This window comes from Typopeltis vanoorti, chromosome 13 (genome assembly GCF_054136105.1).
Source record: "Typopeltis vanoorti isolate ZY-2024b chromosome 13, IOZ_Tvanoo_1.0, whole genome shotgun sequence".
Taxonomy (NCBI): Eukaryota; Metazoa; Arthropoda; class Arachnida; order Uropygi; family Thelyphonidae; genus Typopeltis; species Typopeltis vanoorti.
Genome location: NC_143561.1, coordinates 72950408 through 72973364, shown reverse-complemented (window position 1 = coordinate 72973364; position 22957 = coordinate 72950408). Strand labels below are relative to the sequence as shown.

At 34.7% G+C, this 22957-nt stretch overlaps 1 protein-coding gene across 1 annotated transcript in view; it reads right to left on the bottom strand.

Moving 5' to 3' along the window:
- swm (Zinc finger protein swm) overlaps positions 1 to 22957 on the bottom strand; it is a 370656-nt gene that overhangs the window by 217092 nt on the left and 130607 nt on the right. The window contains exons 6-7 of the mRNA XM_090402359.1: positions 11927 to 12142; positions 3989 to 4111 (exon numbers count right to left, since the gene is read on the bottom strand). Coding sequence (XP_090258485.1) covers positions 3989 to 4111; positions 11927 to 12142 — 339 coding nt within the window. The remainder of the gene's footprint in view (positions 1 to 3988; positions 4112 to 11926; positions 12143 to 22957) is intronic.

Sequence of the window (22957 nt, the reverse complement as noted above, 5' to 3'; positions counted from 1 at the left end):
AAACACTGTGTAAAGCTGGCTAAACTAAACAAAAGTCATGGGAGGACTTTGGCAAGAACATAGAAAATAAATATCAAGAAGGTGGCAAGATATTCTGGAGGTTGTTGAAGAAGCTCAAAAATGGAGGAAACAGTGTTGTAAAAGGAATTAGAGATGATAAAGATGACATGAAAACAGGAGAAAAAGATATCCTTGAAGTATGGAGTAATTACTTTGAAAAACTGCTAAATGAAACAAGCAGTGATGACAGCACAGCGGTAAAAAACACTGACCAGGCATGCAGTCAGTAATACATATTCACACTTGAAGTAGAAAAAAGCCATCAAAACCTTGAAATGTGGAAAGGCAGCAGGAGTAGATGATATTCGATCAGAAATGCTGAAGTATGGAAGTATAAAAGTCATACAGTGGCTGCACTGCATAGTTCAAAAGGCCTGGACAGAGGGATGAATTCCAGATGATTGGAATAGACCTCTCATACTACCCATATATAAAAAAGAAAATAAAACTGAATGTGAGAATTATTAAGGTATTTCTCTACTGAGTGTTCCTGGTAAGATATATGCAAGTATACTTGAGAAACAGTTAAGAATTGTGGAAGAGAAGCTTTGTGAAGAATAAGCTGGGTTCAGGCAAAATAAAGGCTGTCAGAATCAAATTTTCACATTACAACAAATAGTTGAGAAATCGTGGGAATATAACAAAAATCTGTATTTAAGTTTTGTAGATCTGGAAAAGGCATATGACAAGATGCCAAGAGAGAAGCTATTCCAAATGCTACAGTTATTATGGTGTTAATGGGGCATTATTTCAAGTAATACTTAGTCTTTATTTGAGTTGTAAGTCAGCAGTTAGAATTGAAGGAAGTATAGGAAGATGGTTTAATGTTAAATCTGGTGTCAGACAAGGATGTACATTATCCCCTCTCTTATTCATTATCTATATGGATCACATTATGAAGGAAAGTAGTATTAAACCTGATATAAAAATTGGAGGTGTTAATCTCAGCTCTTTGCTTCATGCGGATGATGTTATACTTCTAAATAAATCCACTACAAGTCTGCAAGATTCCCTGACTAAATTGAATAATTATTGTAATAGATATGGTATGAAGGTCAGCATTAAAAAGACAAAGACAATGAAAATAGGCAAAAACATTGAAAATATCAACTGCATTGCAAATGAAGAAACTATAGAAGTAAAAAATTTCACCTACTTAGGCATGATTTTTAGTGAAGGTGGTAAATTAAATATTGAAATAGACAACGGAATCAACAAAGCTGGTATGGTAGTAAGTTAACTGAATTAATTTATATGAAATAAGAGAGAAATTAGCCAAAACTCTAAATTAGCTATATACAACACAGTGTTTAAGCCAATTTTAACTTATGGATCTGAGAGCTGTTTTTTTTTTTTTTTAATCAGTGAGAAATATTTTTGTAGCATCTTACAATCACAATACTGGACTGTATGAAGACATGTGAATAAGTAAAAAACATGTTTCAAAGACACAACATTCTATCACTAAGAAAACTGAATGGTTTGGACGTTGAACCCCGAGCAAGCCAGATGAGGGTCCCTGTTAGACTGCATCTTGATGTCTTAGCTACCTCATTGCTACCCTCATCTGTAGGTAGCAACCTTAAACCTAAATTAAGCTGCTGAATAAGAAGATAAATAAAATATATATAATAAATAAAAATAAAGCTATGCTTTATTTATGTATAGTATAATATTCACCAGGTTTTGAACAGGTTTCACAGTGAGTGAAACCTGTTCAAAACTTGGGATACCTATATCTGAAATCTGAGCTAGACGGTAGCATAAATATTAGCTTATGATAACTGTGAAATACTAATAGAGTAAAATACATTAGACACAGTAATGAAATTAGTAGCAAATATTTCATAGTGAAATTAAAAGTATATTATTAGAGCCAAATAAGCAAGCAATTCAGAGAAATAAAACACAAGATAAACACAACAATCAGTTAACCAGTAACAGCCATACATCCTCTGTCATACCATGTCAACCAGTGTTTATCATTAACCTAACTTCACTGGCGCTAGTATGCGCGCGCGTGCGCGCGCACACACACACAAACATTCTGCTCATCATGCCTCATAGAAGATCAAAGTTTTCAAAACTTTTACACAGCTCTCCTTCAACTTTACATCAAAAGCTTCTCATAATCAAAACATTAATGGTATCAAATGCCTATATAACCGCTGTCATTTTCAACAGACATAGGAATCTTACTATTCTACATATGATTATACTATAATAGAATGATGCAGAGTTCTGACCCTTCCTATGCTCTTCTAAATGTCTTTTGATGCTTTGTAATTTCCGTATCTATCTAATAATCTACTTTAATTTTGAAATTTCTAAAATTAATTTATCTTCAATGGGTCAAACTTTCCTATTCCCATGTTTGCTATTCCAGTTCTGTTTTGTTGCTGCTTTATTCCTTTTTTTTTGTGTGTGTGTGTGTGTCATTTTACTTCACATTTAATATGGCAATATCTGAAAAAATGTAACAAAATACATTAAATACAATGAAAACACAAAGATCAACACTAATGTTGAAAGTTTATTCTTCACTTGGTTAGAGTATAATAAAATTAGTTTAATCCTTTATCCAAGTGTGAGCAAACAAAGTTTGCACCTGAAAGTATCTTCAGGACTGGGGTAAGGTGGTACAACACCAGAGCAACTCGTTGCAAAGGTGGAGCAAGCTACCAACACTCCTATCTCAGTATCTCCTATAATGCAGAACACATCTCCTTGCGGATATGTCTAATGTTATGCATTAAGGGGAGGGCCACTACCCAGACTAGTTTCGACCTTTACTGAGGTCTCTTCAGTGGGAGCCAGGCCCAAGTGGAGATACCAGGCAGAAGCATTAGCAGGTCATCTCTACCTATAGGAGTTGCCAATTGGTGTGCCACCCTTTTTTAATAAATTACTCTGGATTTAGAGAAAGATGTTGAAAGTTTATTTTACACTTGGTTAGAGTATAATAAAATTAGTTTAATCCTTTATCCAAGTGTGAGCAAACAAAGTTTGCACCTGAAAGTATCTTCAGGACTGGGGTAAGGTGGTAAAACTTTCAGGCGCAAACTTTGTTTGCTCACACTTGGATAAAGGATTAAACTAATTTTATTATACTCTAACCAAGTGAAAAATAAACTTTCAACATCTTTCTCTAAATCCAGAGTAATTTATTAAAAAAGGGTGGCACACCATTTGGCAACTCCTATAGGTAGAGATGACCTGCTAATGCTTCTGCCTGGTATCTCCACTTGGGCCTGGCTCCCACTGAAGAGACCTCAATAAAGGTCGAAAATAGTCTGGGTAGTGGCCCTCCCCTTAATACATAACATTAGACATATCCGCAAGGAGATGTGTTTTGCATTATAGGAGATACTGAGATAGGAGTGTTGGTAGCTTGCTCCGCCTTTGCAATGAGTTGCCCTGGTGTTGTACCACCTTACCCCAGTCCTGAAGATACTTTTAGGCGCAAACTTTGTTTGCTCACACTTGGATAAAGGATTAAACTAATTTTATTATGATCAGCACTAATATACTATAAAACACAAATTTTTCTAAGCAAAACAAACAAAAAAGATAAAAAAATTGCATAATTTGCATAAGCATTACACAAATCAACTTATGAAATTTATTGCCAAGTGGAAGAAGAAGACTAAAAATTCTCATAGAGCTGCAAGATAAGCAGATCATATAAGATTAGCTTTGTAAGCATGGCTTGCTTGAACAACTCCTAGCTTCTCTGATAAGGCTATGTATGTTTATACCTGAATGGTGGTTTGTTGTTTCAAAAAAAAAAAAAAAAAAAAAACATTAAATTTGCACATAACAATGAAAATAATAAATATACGATTTCTATTTAAAAAAGTACTTATGTTATGAATAACCTACAATAATTATCATCATTAATGTAAAATGAGAAATGTGCTTTATTTACCTTGAGACTGTGACACAGTTGTAGGACTTGGTCCAAAACCAAGCACAGAAACATCTTCTACAACTAATGGATCAGCTCCGTGATCATATGGACACAGATCACCTCTCATACAGTACCCCATCTCTATATCAAAATGATAAAATTCAACGTAAAATTAAAACAGTTTTCAGATAATTATAATTTAAAATTCTTTTAACACATTTTATGAATTAAAATATAATTTGATATGTTTATAACCATAAAAATTGAATTTTCTTAAAAATATGTTTTGATTTTATGATAAAACATCACTCTCCCTCTCTCATCTGGAGGTGGAAAGATTTTTCTTCCTAGAAATCTATGTTTTCTTTATTTCTACCAGAACACACAAACCAGTCAGAACACACACGATTACAGACATAATATGCTAGTCTCATAGCCTTTGTTGCTTCATTATGTTATCTGTGAAATACTAATAGAGAGCAAAATATGTTAGACACAGTAATGAAATTAGTAGCAAATATATCATAGTGAAATTAAAAGTATATTATTAGAGCCAAATAAGCAAGCAATTCAGATAGCCATAATTTGTAATTTGAAACAACCCAAAACCCAAGTCTCTTTTTTTCTCTTATCACAGAAGAGAATAAATAAATAAATAAATTCAAAAAATTAGCTTATATGATTATATAGCCAAATGATAAAATATAAAAAAAACTATTGATTTCTAGTTTCGTCTTTCTGGAAGACTTAATTGAGTGCATTACACAGATAATGAAAAAAATCAGATACATAAACATTACTTGAGTACATCTACTATCATTTTAAATCATCAATAGTGCTAACATCTGAATGAATTCTTGGATTAGCTGTGTTATTGTTCTCATGAATGAGGACATGGTCTTTTGAACACCATAGCTGAATAGCAGAGAAGTAACAATCAGAAAGGTTGTAGCTGAGGTTGACATTAAATTGAACAGGGGTTCAGTGCAATTTCTGTTGATTTCAATATTTTTCTTTAAAGTTCATCCTAAGTTTTAAAAGAGATATACCGTGAATAGACATATCGATACAAAATTAATAACGGAAAAAACTCACGTACAAAGATTATTTAATAGTATAATTTTCGCCTGTGTGTCACAGGCATCTTCAGTACATTAAGCTCAAATTAAACAATAACTGACAATTCCAAAAAGTACCACCTAAGTAGCTGGTGTAAGATAACTAAAAAGGTCAATAAATTTCCTAAAAAAAAATAAAAAATCAATACAATAAAAAGTTAGGAAAGATTAGCTGATTTGCTTTACAAATTTGAAGTGAGCAAATTTAGGTTTTCATAGACAGAAATCTTCAGTTTGTCAAACGAGCATGTATGTTTTATATCAAGAAAAAGAAGGGAACCATAACTTCTAGCTCCATGATAAATTTTATTCTAGGATGTTCACTGTTAAGATGGTTCAAGAACTCTTGGAGTGAATCTGGACCATGGCTCAAGAAAATATCAATATATGTTCTCCACGTCTTGATTTCAATGGAAAAAGTGTTAAATGCTTTTCCTTAGAGGGTTTCTAAGAACATATTTGCTAGTAACAGTTTCTAATGTTTCTAAAAATGAAGTAGCTTGAATTTATATAAGCCAAGAGTGGCACGAGTTTTCTAGATAATTTACCTTGTAAAAGGACTAATACTTCGGTGGTATATTAGTAAATAGAGAAGTGATTTAAAGATGCCCATGATTTCATCCTTTTGTAGATGTCATGGAAACAGCGTTCAAAACTCATAATGTAAGAGTTAGAAGAACCTGTAAAAACTTTCAATATTCTTTCAAGAAGCTTAGATAACTTATAAGTAGAGGAGTCAAACCCATCTACAATTGGTCTTAGTAGTGTTCACCATACATGTGAGGAAAGAGAGGGTGCAGAGACCACAGAGATAATCTTAATTCTCTACAGAATTTAAAGATAATCTTAAGAAGAGATGTATGTAGGAAAGATACTAATATCTTCATATTCTTTAAAAATTTTTAATGCTTGGAGTTCTAATATGGTAACATTATTTTTTTTTTGGTGGTTTTGTTTGCTTAATATTAACACTGGACAAATTTGTATTAAGATTAAGATTCTCCTCCCCCTCTCGGCTTACAAGTTTATCTAGCCAAGCCACTAATACTGATGAGTGGTTTCCAACAGAATAATGATATTTACTTGTAAAATATTCTTTAAAAACTTTACTATTTCATACACACTACAATTTTTAAAGGTCTTATTACTTATCTTCTGAGGCCAAACTTTTCTCAATGTTGATTTAAGAGAATCAACATGATCCTCTTAGTTTCATGATTGCAGGAATTTATTTTTCCAATTATACTCTTGATTTTATCCTTGGGAAAGGAAAGAAAATGTTCTGGAAAAGAAAAAGGGCACACCGAAAGTTCCTAGAAAATAAGACAGCAGATACCCTAAGCTATGTGTAAAAGTAGCTAAACAAAATGAGTCTATGAGCTGTATCCAAAGCATAATTTGCAAGGCCTGATTGACCATAGTCATGACTACAAATCTATTTTATATGTTCTTTTATAAGGATGGTAGCTGATCTTCCTGTCTGTCCATAGTAAGCCAACTTGCAAGAACAGGGAACTGAGAAAAGAGGGAGTTGGTCCTCAGCGGAGCAGATACGGTTAGATAGTTTCAAGTGAGTGTGAAAGCTGTGCAGAAGATGTATTTTTTTTAAGATTCTTGGTATTTTTTTGATGTGCTTCAGACATAGGTGATGGTGATAGCATGATTAAATCCTTCTAAAGAAAAAGTAGTGGATTAGGGGAAGGACTGATTATTTTTTTATTCTGTCAGAATTATAGCCTTTATAGGAATATGTGTGCATGACTAAGTTCTGCTTCAAGAGAGAGCTGATTGAAACAAAGGTTATAGACTTTATTAGTTAGTGTTTTAATGATATCATATTGTTAAAGGATGGGGGGTGGATATGGGAAAGTTTGTAAATGTATCTGCCTGTGTAAGTGGATTTCCTATAACTGAAAATGAAAGGCTACTATTAGGTACGCATGTCACCAAGGTGTCTAAAGAAAGGATAGACTATTGGTTTTCGTTTCCATTGGATTCTAGGGTGAAGACTAAAAAAAGGTGACAGGAGAAATTCTAATATGCCTGGGCCATTAGACCAAATAGCAAATACATCATCCACATATCTTAGATAGATAGGTTTGAGAGAGGGAGATAAGTCAAGAGATTGTTTTCCAAAATCTTCCAACAAAACATTGGCAGGAGCAGAACCCATATAAGCAGGGTCCTAGAAATATAGCATAAATCGACTAGCCACAAAACCATTTTACTCGCCTAAGGTATCAGTCTAATTTATATAAATATTGTTATAGGTGATGTTTTAAACAACTAAATGTTATGAATAAAAATAATAAAATTCACAAAAACAACAATAGGTAGTGAGTTTAGCTCCACTCACTGTGGAACTAGACTCACTTTTGACACACACTTTGATTTATCTTTGCAAGATAATTTATTTTTTAAATAACAGCATTAAAAAGCTTTTTATTATATAAAATGTTCAAATATTTAATTACACTAAGCTGATTCTTGTTATAAGCTGTGAAAATAAACTTAGAACAATACTACATTACAAACCCACTTAAAGGTGTTAGAAGAATAAGATGTATTAAGTACTACAACACTTAATCAAACTGCGCCAATTTTCATTTTTGTGTTAATAAAATTATATTGCGAGAAATGCACAATTTTAAATAATAGAGGAAGATTATCTGTTACATATATCAGGAGTGCTGCATATACTGTAACATTAATATTGAAATTAATGATTGCACTGATTTGATTATAAAATTTATTTATTGAAAATAAATAAATTGATCACTTTAATCTAATTTAAATGTGTATGAGATTTACTGTTTTCAAGTAAAGTGTCATAACAATAATATGTGATGGTTCATTTTGCTTGCTTTATAATTGAAAACCAAAAGTGTGACAAGTAGTAGAACAATGCGTGGAGTCAGAAGAACATTATAATGCTGTTGTGAGAGCAATTAGAGGGATATTTTGGAACTTGAAAGCAGACGTTTAATTTGCGTCTCAACTCTGGTAGAGTTCAAAGAGAGTGGAAATAGTTCTGGGGTGGTAGGCAGTTCCCCATACGAGGGAACTACCTCACTCCCCCCCCAGAACTATTTCTGGGACTGTAGTGGCAAATTATAGAATGATCCATATCTCAGGAGTAGTGATAAAAAATGCCGGAAAATAGCAATATGATCCTCTTTTGGGGGGGGGGGGGGGGGGCAGCATGGCTTCATGAGGAATCAGTCATGTTTTAGTGATTTACTGACTTTTTCATAATGGAATAACAGCTGAGTTGATTAAAGAGAATGGCTACACGATGATTCTGCTGGATTTTGCAAAGGCATTTAACCAAATACTACATGGAACTCTGTTATGCAAATTAGAACAAATGGAAATGGATGTGACATTGGGTATGTGGATATCAGGGTGGATACTGGACAGATATCAAAAAGTGTTTTATGGAGGAGCAGAGTCCAAACAAAACATGTGACTGGTATACTGCAGGATTCAGTACTAGGATAACTGCTGTTTAATTTGTACATAAATAATATAAAAAATAACCCAAAAGGAAATGTTCATTTGTTTGCTGATGATGCAGAATTGGGTAGAGAAATGGTGAATCAAGGCAATATGGAGAGATTGCAGGATGATTTAAAGGCTGTCAGGATCTCAGTTTAATGTGGAGAAATGTATAAAATTATGAATTTTGGAATAAACAGATTGCAAGGTGTGCATCACATAGATGAAACTGTGCTCCAAGAGATAAATGAGGCTAGGGATTGTTGGCAGAGAGTTGAAGTTTAGAGGACACAGCTAAGGTAGTTCATAAGATTACTTGGCTATTGAAGAACACATTAACAAGTAGAGATAAGGAAGTTGTTATTCCTCTATATATTGGAAGCTTATTTTCCACTTGGTTAGACTATAATAAATTTAGTTTAATACTTTATCCAAGTGTGAGCAAACAAAGTTTGTGCCTGAAGTATCTTCAGGACTGAGGCAACTTGTGATATCTAATTATTATAGTCTAACAATGTGGAAAATAAACCTCCAACATCTTTCTCTAAATCCAGAGTAATTTAATAATAAGGTGGTACACCTTTTGGCAACTAGTATAGGTAAATCTGATTTCTCCATTGCTTCTGCCTTAGTATCACCACTTCTGGGTCTGGCTCCCACTGACGAGACCTCAATAAAGGTCAAAACCGATCTGGGTAGTGGTCCTTCCCTTAATGCATAGCATTATACATGTCTGCAAGGAGATATGCTTGCATTATGGAAGATACTGAGACAAGGAGTGATGAGAGCTTGGTCCACCTTTACTACAAGTTGCCTTAGTCCTGAAGATACTTCAGGCACAAACTTTGTTTGCTCACACTTGGATAAAGGATTAAACTAAATTTATTATTCCTCTACATAAGGTTCAGATCTGGTCTCCTGGGTTTCTCAGGGATGAGAAAGTGGTGGAGAGGATTCAGAGGCAACCAACCAAAATGGTGAGTGATCCACATTCCCTATGAGGATGGATTGAGAGCATGTGAGCTGCTAAAGTTGGTTGATAGGTGAAAAAAAAAAAAAAAAAAAAAAAAGGGGGGGGGGGGGGGATAAGATAGAACACGTTTAAGTTATTTAAAGGGTTTGATAAGACTGATGCAGGAGAAATGTTTCAGCACTTGGTTACAGGGGAGAAGAACAGGTATTCATACCTGAAAGTTGAGTAAAAGGGTGATTAATAGCAGTTTGAGGAGTAATTTTTTGCTTGGAGAGTTGTAATAAATAGAGTAGAATAGGTTGCCAGAGTCGGTCGTTAGCACTTTGTCCATTAATGAGTTCAAGTAGAGGTATGGCAGATTGTGTGGATAGTATTGATCTCCAGTGATGAGTACTCAGACTTCATGGAGGTGCCTATAAAACAGTAACAATAAAACATATGGAGCTTTAAAAGGAATAGTTATAATTCCACCATCAAAAGGGTTTCAGCTTGGATTTACTGGTGAAAGAACAGTTTAAGGTTATATTGTGCTAATAAGTGTCATGTAAACATAGAAACAGTAATATACAGGCTTAACATAGCACAGTCTAGTATGAATAAATTTAAAAAAAAAAAAAAGGTATTTCAAAAAACCTCAAACTAAAACTCTATAAAACTATTATACCTACAGCAACATATGGAGATTCATATCAGAAAATCAGATTATTCAAAGTGATATGCTTAAGAAAAATAAGACTTAATGGTCAGAACATAAAACAAATAGGCTAATCAAACATAAATTAAACCACACAGAAGTTATCATAGCTATAATTCTTAAACAACAATTAAGGTAGTTTGGACACTTCCAAAGAACATCCTCTCAGAGATTACCAAATATAGCTTTGAACAGAATCACTGGTGGGAGGCAATCAACAGACAAACTAAAAAAGAACAACCTTTGAAAGAAAAATCGCAATTACAAGCTTCAGAAATGACAGAAATGGTGAGAGATAGAGTTAGATGGCAACGATTTCTTCAAAGGGGGGGGGGGGGCTCAACTTGTCATCTGAAAGATGAAAAAAAAGAATGCATTTAACACATACAAAAACAATACATAGTTTGATGAAATTTACGACATCACAGGAACTTTTTTTTCTAAGTTGGTACATCTGTCACAAGCATCCGTGTGAAATTGCAAGTCGTTTGTTTTATACAGCTGTCTAAAGCAAAAGTGTTGTCTGTATCCCTTGAAATGGATAAAATTGAGTATCGTGCGGTTATAAAATTCTTTGTAAAATAAGGTTTAACACCAAAAGAAATTCATTCGAAGTTCATAAAAACTTATGGGCATTCTTCTCCTTAATTTTTGACAATTAAGAAATGAGCTGGCAAGTTTAAAAGTGACCGTACCAGCCTTGAAGATGATTCACGTAAAGGACAAAAATCATTGATCAAGTGCACGATATGGTATTGGATGACTGGCAAGTCAAAGTGCGTGATATTGCTGAGCTATAGGCATTTCAAAAGAACATGTAGGATATATTTTGCATGAAGAATTGAAAATGTAAAAGCTTTGCACAAGATGGGTGCCACGCTTACTCACGGCAGATCAAAAATGTACTGGCATGAAAATCTCTGACCAATGCTTGGAGCGTTTTAACAAGAATAAAACTGATTGTGTGCATTGATTTGTTACTATGGATGAGACTTGGATTCACCATTACACACCAGAATCCAAATAGCAGTCATAACAGTGGACAGAAGCTGGTTGTTCAGTGTTTTGGGATGCTAAAGGCATTTTATTTTATGTTTTACCCTTTTCAAGGGTAAAACAATAACCAGGGAATATTATTCCGATCTTTTAACCAGCCTAGACAAAGAAATTTGTGAGAAAAGACCCGGCTTGAAGAAGGAAAAAATCATCTTTCATCAGGACAATGCACCTGCCCATAAAGGTGTTTACGCAATGGGAAAATTAAGGGATCTGCACTATGAATTGTTGGAACATCCACCCTATTTCCCAGATTTGGTTCCCTCTGACTTCTATCTCTTCCCAAAACTAAAACTCTTCACTGGTCAACGTTTTTCTTCAATCAAGAGGTGATTGCAGCTGTAGAGGGGTATTTTGCAGATCTTACTGAGAACCACTAGGACGGGATAATGGCACTGGAGCATCGCTGGAATAAATGTATTAGTCTTAAGGGAGATTATGTTGAAAAATAAAAATTTTGTTGAAATTAAAAATTTGTTTTTTCATTGTTAGGCCGAGAACTTTTCAGACCACCCTTATACTTTATTTATGACTCCATAGGATTCAAATGCCTTTAAACTAGATAAACATGTTTTAACTATTTTAAATTTTTCAATCCATTCTAATAAACTACTTACCATCATAATCTCGGCATCTCTTTGAAGACTTTGTAGTAAATTGGTTACTATCTGTAGCAGTTGGCTGAACTGTTAAAACTGTAGCTGTTTCTGATGTTACTGCCAATGAAGTTGGTAATGCTGTTCCTAAACGATAGTCTGTGTCTCCATGGTCCATTATATGTTGAGGAGAGTCCGCTCTACTTCTAGAATCATGTGATTCTTGCCTAACCCTTTCTAAAAAAGAAAACATAAATGAAGTGAACACAGAAAAATATTTCATATGAGTGAATTCAATTTTCTATATGCTACTTCTTGCATAATTTTGTACATCCAAAGAAGTTCTTCACATTATGAAGATATAGACTGGAAGGAAGAAAGATCACATAGCAGGAAGGAAATAGAACCTGGTAAGAGAAAATAGAATTTATACACCTGGTAAGAGAAAATTATTTAAGGGAGCATGTGATGAGGGACTGGGGAAGGGGAAGAGTATTGGATCTGGTCTCAGGATCAGAAGAGCTATCCATAGCCAAGGTGACAACATTGCCTCCAATTGGTGAAAGTGACCATGCGGGCTGGACTACAAAGATTGTAAAACGTTAGGATTATTCTATCAAAAAGGGGTAATTGTGAAACTATAAGGCAGGTGAATATGACATGCTTAAGAAGAAGCTTAAATCTGTACCATGGCATAAAACACTGCAAGGTAAGGATGTCAGTAGTGCATGGAAGATAGTTAAGGGTCATCTAGAGGAAGGTATTAAATTATTAATTGGATACCTACAGTAAAGAGGGTTAATTGGGTAAAAGTTACGTGGATGAGTAATATCATTCTGCAGAAGAAGAAGAAAATGCAGTTGAGGGTATATAAAGAGAAAGGTGACTAGCAAATGAGAAAAATTTAGCCAAGCAGGTCAAAGGAAATCCCAGAGTAGTGCATGGAAGATAGTTAAGGGTCATCTAGAGGAAGGTATTAAATTATTAATTGGATACCTACAGTAAAGAGGGTTAATTGGGTAAAAGTTACGTGGATGAGTAATATCATTCTGCAGAAGAAGAAGAAAATGCAGTTGAGGGTATATAAAGAGAAAGGTGACTAGCAAATGAGAAAAATTTAGCCAAGCAGGTCAAAGGAAATCCCAGAGTTCTTTCGTTATGTGGCAAGAAGAGGAAAGATGACTAACTATGGAAGATTAAACCTTATTGAGTGAGAATGGTCATGAGGAGACAGAAGTAGATAAAATAGTTCAGTTACTGAGTGACCACTTTGCAAGGGTATATCATCTTAGTGAGATTACTGCTTTAACCTATGTGAAAAACACTAATGTGAGAACAGAGGTAGATGAATTGGAGGATATTGCAGAATCTCAATGTAAATACAGCTGTGGGATTAGATGGGATATCAGCTAGGGTTTTGCAAGAATATGCAAGGGACTGGCAATGCCTTGGACTAAGCTGTTTAATTTAAATATCAGCTCTGGTAGAGTTCCAAAGGAGTGGAAAAAGGGAATATAATTCCCTTGCATAAGGGAGGTTCTGAGACGGAGTGACGAATTATAGACCAATCAGTATCTCAGGCATGGTGGTAAAAGTACTAGAAAAATTGTAAAAAAGAGAATTCAAGAATGGATAGATAAAAATATAATACTGTATGAGGGTCAACATGGTTTTGTGAAAAGTCAGTCATGCCTTAGTAATTAACTAACTTTTTATAATAGAGTATCAGCTGAGTTGGATAAAGGAAATGATTTTGCAAAGGCATTTGAGAGAATACCAAATGGAACTCCGTTACACAAATTAAAACAAATGGGGATTGATATAACACTAGTTAAGTGAATAATAGGGTGCTGCTGGACAGATATCAGAAAGTGGTATACAGAGGGGCAGAATCAAGTAAAAAAACAGGGACTAGTAGTGTGCTGCAAGGTTCAGTGCTGGGATCACCGCTGTTTAATTTGTACATTTGTACTTGAGTTTCATAGGAAACAGCCTGAATAATTAAGAATTATTCAGTTGTTTGCTGATGTGAAATTAGGCAGGTAATAGTTAAGCAAGGCAATGTGGAGGGCCTGCAAGACGATTTAAATAGACTGTCAATATAGGCAAAAGTTAATGGATGTCAGTTTAATGTTGAGAAATGTAAAGTTATGCATTTTGGGATAAATAGATTACAAGCCATGTATCACACTGAAGGCACTGTACTCCAGGAAATAGATGAAGGCAGAGATTTAAGGGTGGTGGTAGACAGAGAGTTAAAGTTCAGAGGAGATATTACTAAGGTAGCACATAAGATTACTTGGCTATTAAAGAACACATTAACAAGTAGAGATAAGGTGTTATTCCTCTTTATAAGGCCTTGATACACCCACATCTGGACTACTGTGCTCAAGTCTGGTCCTCTGGGTTTCTTGGGGGATGAGGAAGCTGTGGAGAGGATTCAGAGGCAAGTGACCAAGATGGTGAGATGAGGATGGATTGAGGGAGTGGATTGCAGAAGTTGGTTGATAAGAGAAAAAGAGGGGACATGACAGAGACATTTAAGTTGCTTCAAGGGTTTTATATGATTGATGCAGAGGAAATGTTTAAGCACTTGTCTAGAGGGACCAGAACAAGGTGGTCATCCCTAGAAGTTGAATAAAGTTGTAGTTAGTAGGAGTGTGAGGACTAGATTTTTTTGCTTAGAGAGTTGTGAATGAGTGGAATGGATTGCCAGAGTCAGTTGTGAGTGCTTTGTCTGTTAATGAGTTCAAGGAAAGGTATGATAGATTGTGTGGATAGATTATGTCTTCTGCGATGAGTCTTCGGACTCCATGGAGGTGCCCGTAGAATAATTAGTCAAAGTATTCTTCACACACACACACACACACACACACGTGTGTGTGTGTATATGCTGTACAATATGTGTTGATATTACACATTTTATGTATTATATAAAGTATAATTCTGTCTCTCACCTAACCAGAAAATAGGATTGGAATTGCTTGAAATTATTCTTGAAGCAGCTAAATTGCATGGCATGAAATACAGATTTTTTCTTCAATTACTTGATCCAGGCATCTATAGACTAAAAATGTTACTTCTGTTAAAGAACTCTCAGCAATATAAGATTTAAGCAAAAAAGTACTAAAACAGTGATTTGCAGTGACAAGAGCACCATGAAATGAAGACTGTTCGTGTAATATCAACATATTGTCTGCTGCCTCAGTTACAAAAACTAAATAAATCATAGGCATATCAAGCACACATGAAAAACATTAATGAAGGAAAGAAATTATCTGATCTCAACAGGATTGCTAAGTTTGTTCAGTTTTATAGTAAATGAGTCAAGTAATACTCGATACCTCATTTTTAATGAGCTGCATTTTTGTATGTTTAATGAATTAAACAATGGTTTAATGACTCCAGTATTTCATCTCAGTTATAAGAATTGTAATATGTGCACAAAAACAAGTGGAAATTATTAGACAATGCCTGAGGGGAATAAAGGTGCAGTGGTAGGCAGCCTTAGTTGCTGGGTGGGAGTCTGTGAATCATAGACTCTGAGGTCTGTGTTGGTTTTTACGATCTGCTGGTGACTTCAAAATGGACACTGCTAATGCAACATACTCTAGACATAAGAACTGTTGGCAGACAATGATATGTCAAGTCTAGGATACCTTTCAAGTTTGACTGTGGTAATCTCATATATGAATAAGAACAGAGAATATCATGCACACAACAAGAAATGGAGAAGTATAGATAAGTAAATGATTACATCTCCTATGGTGCTATACGTTACTTAGAAGTAGAGTATAAACTAAAATTATGTCGTATGAACCATGCAATGAAAAGGACACATGCAGGTGTGAGAAATAAGAAAAGAGCCATCCAATCCACAGTACAATGCCTCTTCCTATTCTCCTTTGATGGAGAATACTTTTTAAGGCTTAGCTTGCAACTCTGAAATCGCAGCCAATGTTTATCTTCAAAGTTGTTGCACATACACTAATGGCCAAAATTGTGGAAGCCTTTTGGAAAAAGTATTTCTGAGGTTTGATGGCTCATAACACCACTTTTTTTTTTGAGTAATACCATAAAATTATATATCAATGGAAAGATAATTTAATCAAGAATGCAATGCAATAACTTTTATGAAGGATTTTTTTTTATTAGAACAGCAGTTAAAGAAAAAAAGTGAAACACATAGAAAAAATGAGATTTACAAAAATTCTCACAATGTGAGTTAATACTTGTTAGCCAGCTAAGTATTAGATAACCTTTAGCATTAATTACGGCCTTACAACACCTTCCCATGGAGTGAACCAAGTCTTTTAGTTCTGCAGCTGTTATAAAATGTGTAACCAAGATTGAATTATTGCTTCTATTAATTGGGTTTTATTGGTGGATTGTTTCTGACTAACAAGTTTCTTTAGTTGGCTCCATAGATTTTCGATTGGGTTAAGGTCTGGGCTATTCCCAGGCCATTCCAGCAGTGGAATATGATTATTGTGAAACCACTTTTTGCACACAACAGTAACATGACATGGAGCTGAATCCTGTTGAAATATAAATGCTTCATTATCTTGGAAAAGATCACGTGCGGAAGGCTTCAGTTTGAGCTCGAGTATTTCATTTATGTATTTTTGGGCATTTATATTCCCATTAATCAAGCAAATTCTGCCCACACCTTTTGATGTCATACAACCCCAGATCATAACACTAAGTAGGTGTTTCACAGTAGGTGTAATGCAATCAAGATGCAAATCTCCTCAAGTATTTTATGCCATCACTACCAAACAGGGAGATTTTGGTCTCATCACTTCAAATAACACTGTCTCATTGTTCCACTGTCCAGTTAACCCATGTTAACTGGACAGCTTAATATTTTCAACCTTTGTTTGAGAGATAAAAATGGCTTTTTTCATGGAATTCTAGCATTTAGACCAAATTCCTGCAGTCTGCGCCGAACAGTCCTTGCACTCAACTTCACATTGTATTGCGCCATTTCATCTTGTATACACCCAGGTGATTTTCTTCTGTCATGTAGGCACAGTCTCTCAATTCTTCTATCATCACTTGCTGTTGTGCACCTTTTCCTGTCTTTACCAGTCTGGTTTTGTAGTGACTGAGTCTCCTAATACCTCTTCAAAAATTTATAAATGCCACCCTTGGTTAAGTTTCCACCAATTTTTCTTCTAATTTCTTCATAACTGTAGCCTTGTTCACTTAATAGTACTATTTTACATCGCTTTCTTGGTGACCAGTCAACTCTTTGTGCCATTTCTTTAATTTTATGTTTTACAAGCTCATTAAATGAAAGAACACACACAAAAAAAAAAACCAACCAACTTGATAGCAATCACATAACACACTGATAAATGTCCTCCTCTCAGCTCCAATACATGACATCAATAGCTGAATCCTACTGTGACCTTATTAGCTCATTGCAAAGACAAGATGACACCTGATTGGCTCTCTAAACACTCATGTTCATTGTCTACATTCAAATGAAGGAAAGCTATACTCATATCAACCTAAGCAAGTTGTGCTTTTTTCTGGTTATTTGGTTATAACTTTTCATAGAATACAGATAATTAAAGAAACTTTGTTGCATTACATTCTTGATTAAATTATCTTTCCACTGATGTATAATTTTATGGTATTACACCAAAAAAAAAAGTGGATTTATGAGCCATTAAACCTCAAAACTACACTTTTTCCAAAAGGTTTCCACAATTTTGGTCACTAGTGTATATAAGCAAATATGTAAAACAATACTATACATTATATATATATATATATAAAATTAATAAAAAAAAAAATTCTTAGGTCACCAAGACACTAATGTATCATGGTGACCTAAGTTAATTAATTTTTACACAAAAAAGTAATTAACTTAATATAAAATAAAACAATAAAATAGTGGTTTATTGTTAGCCACATGTGACTGCTTGTTTATTTAATGTGTGTGCCTGTATTTTTTTAATTTTACAATTTTGCTTCAAGTTCAAGTAAAAAAAGATTAATTTTGTAGCTTTAACCTACACAACTAGAAAAAAAAAAAAATTCTCATATCTTTTTTTTTTCTTATGTCACTTTTACCCATGAAACACTGAGAACCTATAATACTACTACTGTAGGTAGAATAAGGTTTTTTATTTTTTATTTTTAAATTTTATTTAAAAACTTTTACACAATCTGGAAACTCTGCTCTATAGGCTAAATATAAAACTTTTATGTACTGTACTCATATGTGTGCAAATAAGCACTAACATGATTCTTCTCCCTCTCCACACACACACTCAACAGCACACAAATATCATGATCATGTCATGTGACATAGCTGCAAAACAAACTTTTTTTTTCTTTTATGAATGCATGCAATTAATACTGAGAGCTAAAATTTTAAATTAAAATACTGGCTTGCTTTATAATGGAGAAATATTTTAGATGTGTTTTCACTTGACAATAGTGAAGGTTCTCTTGTAAGCCTTTTCTGGCCCATTCCATCTTTAACTGAACAAACTTTCTTATCATGGCAAAACCTAAAATGCAAAGCCAAAGACTTCTTTAGAAGCTATATTCTTTTGAATTCTGCAGAGAATGAAAGGTTTCTCACATCTTAGAATAGGATTTGAATCTTACTAAGATGGAAATGGTTTCTCTACATTTTTTTTTTTTAAATTAAGGGAATACCCAAAGAAATTCTACATTTTGTATTATACAATATGCCATTAGAACAGCTTACTTAAATTAAAGATGAAATGATAGAAAGAGTTTGCAAGGGAACCTTCAATACTGTCAACATGGTAACCATGACTGTGGGTGAGTTGGCTGGTTTCACATGGAAGTAGCAAGGTTTCTCCTTCAGGAGACTAAAAAACTAGATTAAAGAACACACAATTAACACATATCATATACTAGCCTCAATCTTGATTGCTAAGCCACAATTCCAACCAAATGTTAAGTGTATATCAACAATAAATAAATAAATGAAGCACAACAGGGCTAAAGTATTTCTTACTTGAATCACTGCGTTCATATTTATACAGTAAATGCAAAAAATTAGTACCTTGCGTTATTTTTGATTCCCAGAATGCCACAGTGAGTGACATTCTGTGTCGTTATCTAAAGTCCATTTGTATTTATGAAGAAATATTTGTCATGTCAAGTCCATCTGTGCAAGGTCTCTGAATATGGAAAGAAATAGCTGTCATATTGGATGATAAAATTGTTGTGAACAGTTCAACCATGGACAGACAGATGTCAATGATGCTTTTGATTTAGCTGGCAAAAATCTTCAACTACTTTAGAACTCCTCATACTCAATAGCAAAAAGTTCAAAAGAATAGAGAAATAATACTCACTATGGATTTCAAAATAGTTTAAGGATTGTTCTTTAAGCTGTATATTATGATTCGTTTAGCAATGTCATTAAGTTAAATAAAAAATGTTGGGAAAGATCCCCCCCCCGTTTATTTTTGTATTAGGCTATATTGATTAAACAAAGTATAAACTTGATAATTATCAAAAACAATGCATATACTTTGTCCAAAACTAAGGTCAGGCTTGCATGAACCCAGCATATAACAAGAAGTACAATAATTAAAGCAGGATTGAGCAATTATTCCTACTAATGTGGATGGTTAAAGTGCACAATATTTTCCATAAACAGAATTAGTTTTGCTTTAGCATGTCATACAATCATAGTAGTTACTGATATATAAGAATGAGTTGCGGTGAATATTCAAATTCTGCTTATGCAGAATCACAACAGCACACATCATCCCTCAGCTGAAGCAGTGACCAAAATCCTTTACCTGAGCAAGGCAGATAGACTCAGTAACTGCTGATATTTAAGTATACATTACTAATGTCCGACTGGAGTTCCTCAGGTTGGACCCATTCACTCAATGCACAGAAAGGTGAATTATTTTGAATAACTGTTTTCTAAAGCAGTTTCTATGCCTTTCTGATTTCAAAATTAACGTATTTAAAACATTACAAAACTTGTATCTGTCCTACTATTTTCAACTGATTATCTCACTTTTCTATTTTAAGAAATAAAAATCTTGGTGGTGGAAAGGGCACAGAATGGAATTTGTTGCTTTACAGAATTAAAGGAAATCAGATAACTCTGAAAAATTTTTTCATCAAATTCCAAAGTCACTATCAGTCATGTCTAGAAACATTGCTCTACAGATCACACATGGGAATTTTTTAAGCTACTTCAGGCCCCCAATGAATGTGCAGTAGTCTCAGTGAGCGATGAAATTCATTGCCACTTAAAGACCATCATAAACATCAATGCCAATGATGAGATGATGAGATTGAATTTAAACCAGCAGCCTGTTGGTTGGACAGAGGATATGCTAACCACATGTACAACAAGACCAGCAATTATTCAAATTTTCTTGACTAATTTATTTTATTTATTTATTTTTTGGAGGGTGGGTGTCAAAATCATCCTCAAATGACACTTATTCATGCTCATGGTCCCATTTCAGATTCTAGTAGAGAAGTAGGGAATTTTCCAACTATTTAGAGGAGGAGAGGGCAGTAGGCTATTTCATCTGCAGGAACCAATTCTACAAACAGATTGAAGGAAGCACCATGAGAAGCTCCTTGTCACCTGCACTTGTTAATTTCCACTTGGAGCATTTTGAAGAAACCCTATTCTCTTCGATACAATCTCAACCTTTCTTTTAGGTTTGATATGTAGATGATGTGTTTGCCATCTTGCCAGACTCAAAAGAATCTCTACTTACCATTTTAACCAAAATCAACAGCCTAACCTACATCCATGTATCAACTTGACTATGGAAAAAGAAAAGGATGGACAATTAGCCTTTCTGAATGCCCTCCTTTCCCATACCCCTTCTGAAATACTTGCTACTTTTATTCACCATAAACTTACTTTCACAGATTCAGCACATCATCCATCTCAAAAAAAAAAAAAAAATAGACACCTTCAAATCTTTGCTCAATAGAGCTTGTGTTATCTGCTCCAATTCCCAAGCTCTCCAAGAAGAATTGAGCACCATGCAATGCATCTTACTACAATCTTACTAATGGTTTCATCTCAAGGAAGTTTAAATGCATCTGACTCTTACAAGTCCATCATCAAAAAACCCTGAACCTATATGGTGAGTTCTTATCCATATATTGCAGGCATCTCTGAGACTATTGCTAAGATCCTGAAAAGATAATTTAGTTCCTAATTTTTCCCTATCGACAAAATCTCCTTTTGATTACCCCCATCCACGAAAGATAAGCAGCCATCCCCCCCCTCTCCCCCTGGTGATTACCAAGTTCAATGTGAGTGCCTCTGCTTGTACTTTGGGCAAACAAGATGTTCCTTTGAAAAACGATTACAAGAACACTAATCTTATATTAACAATAAACCTGAAAAATTTTGGTCTTGCTCAGCATGGAGTGGACACTGACCGTGACATCCTATGGTCCAATACTCGCCATTTAGGTCTGACTGAAATGACTGTCTCTATTGCCAAGATTTGGAGGAAGCTTATCCTCATAAATGGTAAGCAATAATGCCTCCTCACCTTTAATTATTATTTTTAAAAATTTAATATAATGCTTTCATTTCATTATCTAATTAAATTTAATTTTATTTAAGATCACTTAATTTTAAATTTCAGCCTTAACTGTAATCTTATTTTATTATAATGAATCACATGTTGGATGTCATCTAGTGGTTGTTTATAATAAAATAAGAAATCACCAATCCAGGCAAATGAGAAAAACTAACTAAAATCCTAAAAAAAATACAACCTTCCAACCACTTACAGACCATATAAAAAAATTTAGCATCTCTTATCTGCTCCACCAGAGACCAGTCACAGTCCCTAGACTTGCCAGGTGTTTACCAGGCATCTTGCAGTAGTAAGAGACCTGGTAAACATCTATCCTATGTTGGTTAAACAGGCTGCACAGCCAACATCAGAATTGCTGACCATGCTTCAGACACTCACTACAGGATATGCTGGAAGAAGGCTACTCCATCACAACAAATATACGTACAAAAGACTTTTCCTTGAATGTACTTAAGAAACTAACCAAACCTCAACAAATTTGATTACATGAAACTGCCCCAAATTTGGGAAGCTCTTATCCTGCATACTTCACAGCCCTACAGCCAAAGACACCCATTTTAGCCCACTAAGGACACGATTTAAGACTTTAGTGCTTACTCTCAGTTGATATGCTTCAGCCTCATTACTTAGTCTAGTGCTTGCATGAGCATATCATATGATATTGTGTTCTCTGATTATAGCAAATTTGACTTTGCCAAAATATTGGAAGTATTAATATTTTTGCTTTGCACTTTGCAACCATATGTCTGGGGAAGGAGTGTTCCAGGTTTGATTCCTGTAGAAGACGTGAGGAACATGAGGATCTTCCTCAGGCATAGCCAAGTTAGCCGGTCTTGGGCGTGGGCAGTAGGGTTTTTTCCGCCAGTTTATCTGCCGTTTTTCATCCTGCAAGCAGACAAACCAGTCCCGTAAACATGCTTCTACAGCCAAAAAATATATCCCCCCCCCCCCCAGCAGCAGACTAGGCGACAGGTCGGTTGGGAGTGGTACTAACAAGAAGTCACATCTAAGTAACACGCGGACCCTGCATAGGAAGTGGGAATAACACGTAGTGAAAGAAGAATTAATTAAATTTATTTTAGTTGATATTAGTCTATGTTGTAATTTCTAGAAATCAAGAGTATTCTCATTTTACTTTTGAGATCTAGAATCTCATATCGTATTTGCAGTACTCTGTTTCCAAGCTCTTTCCATAGCATAATAAATTTAGTTTAATCCTTTATCCAAGTGTGAGCAAACAAAGTTTGCGCCTGAAAGTATCTTCAGGACTGGGTTAAGGTGGTACACACCAGGGCAACTCGTTGCAAAGGTGGAGCAAGCTACCAACACTCCTATCTCAGTATCTCCTATAATGCAAAACACATCTCCTTACGGATATGTCTAATGTTCTGCATTAAGGGAAGGGCCACTACCCAGACTAGTTTCGACCTTTATTGAGGTCTCTTCAGTGGGAGCC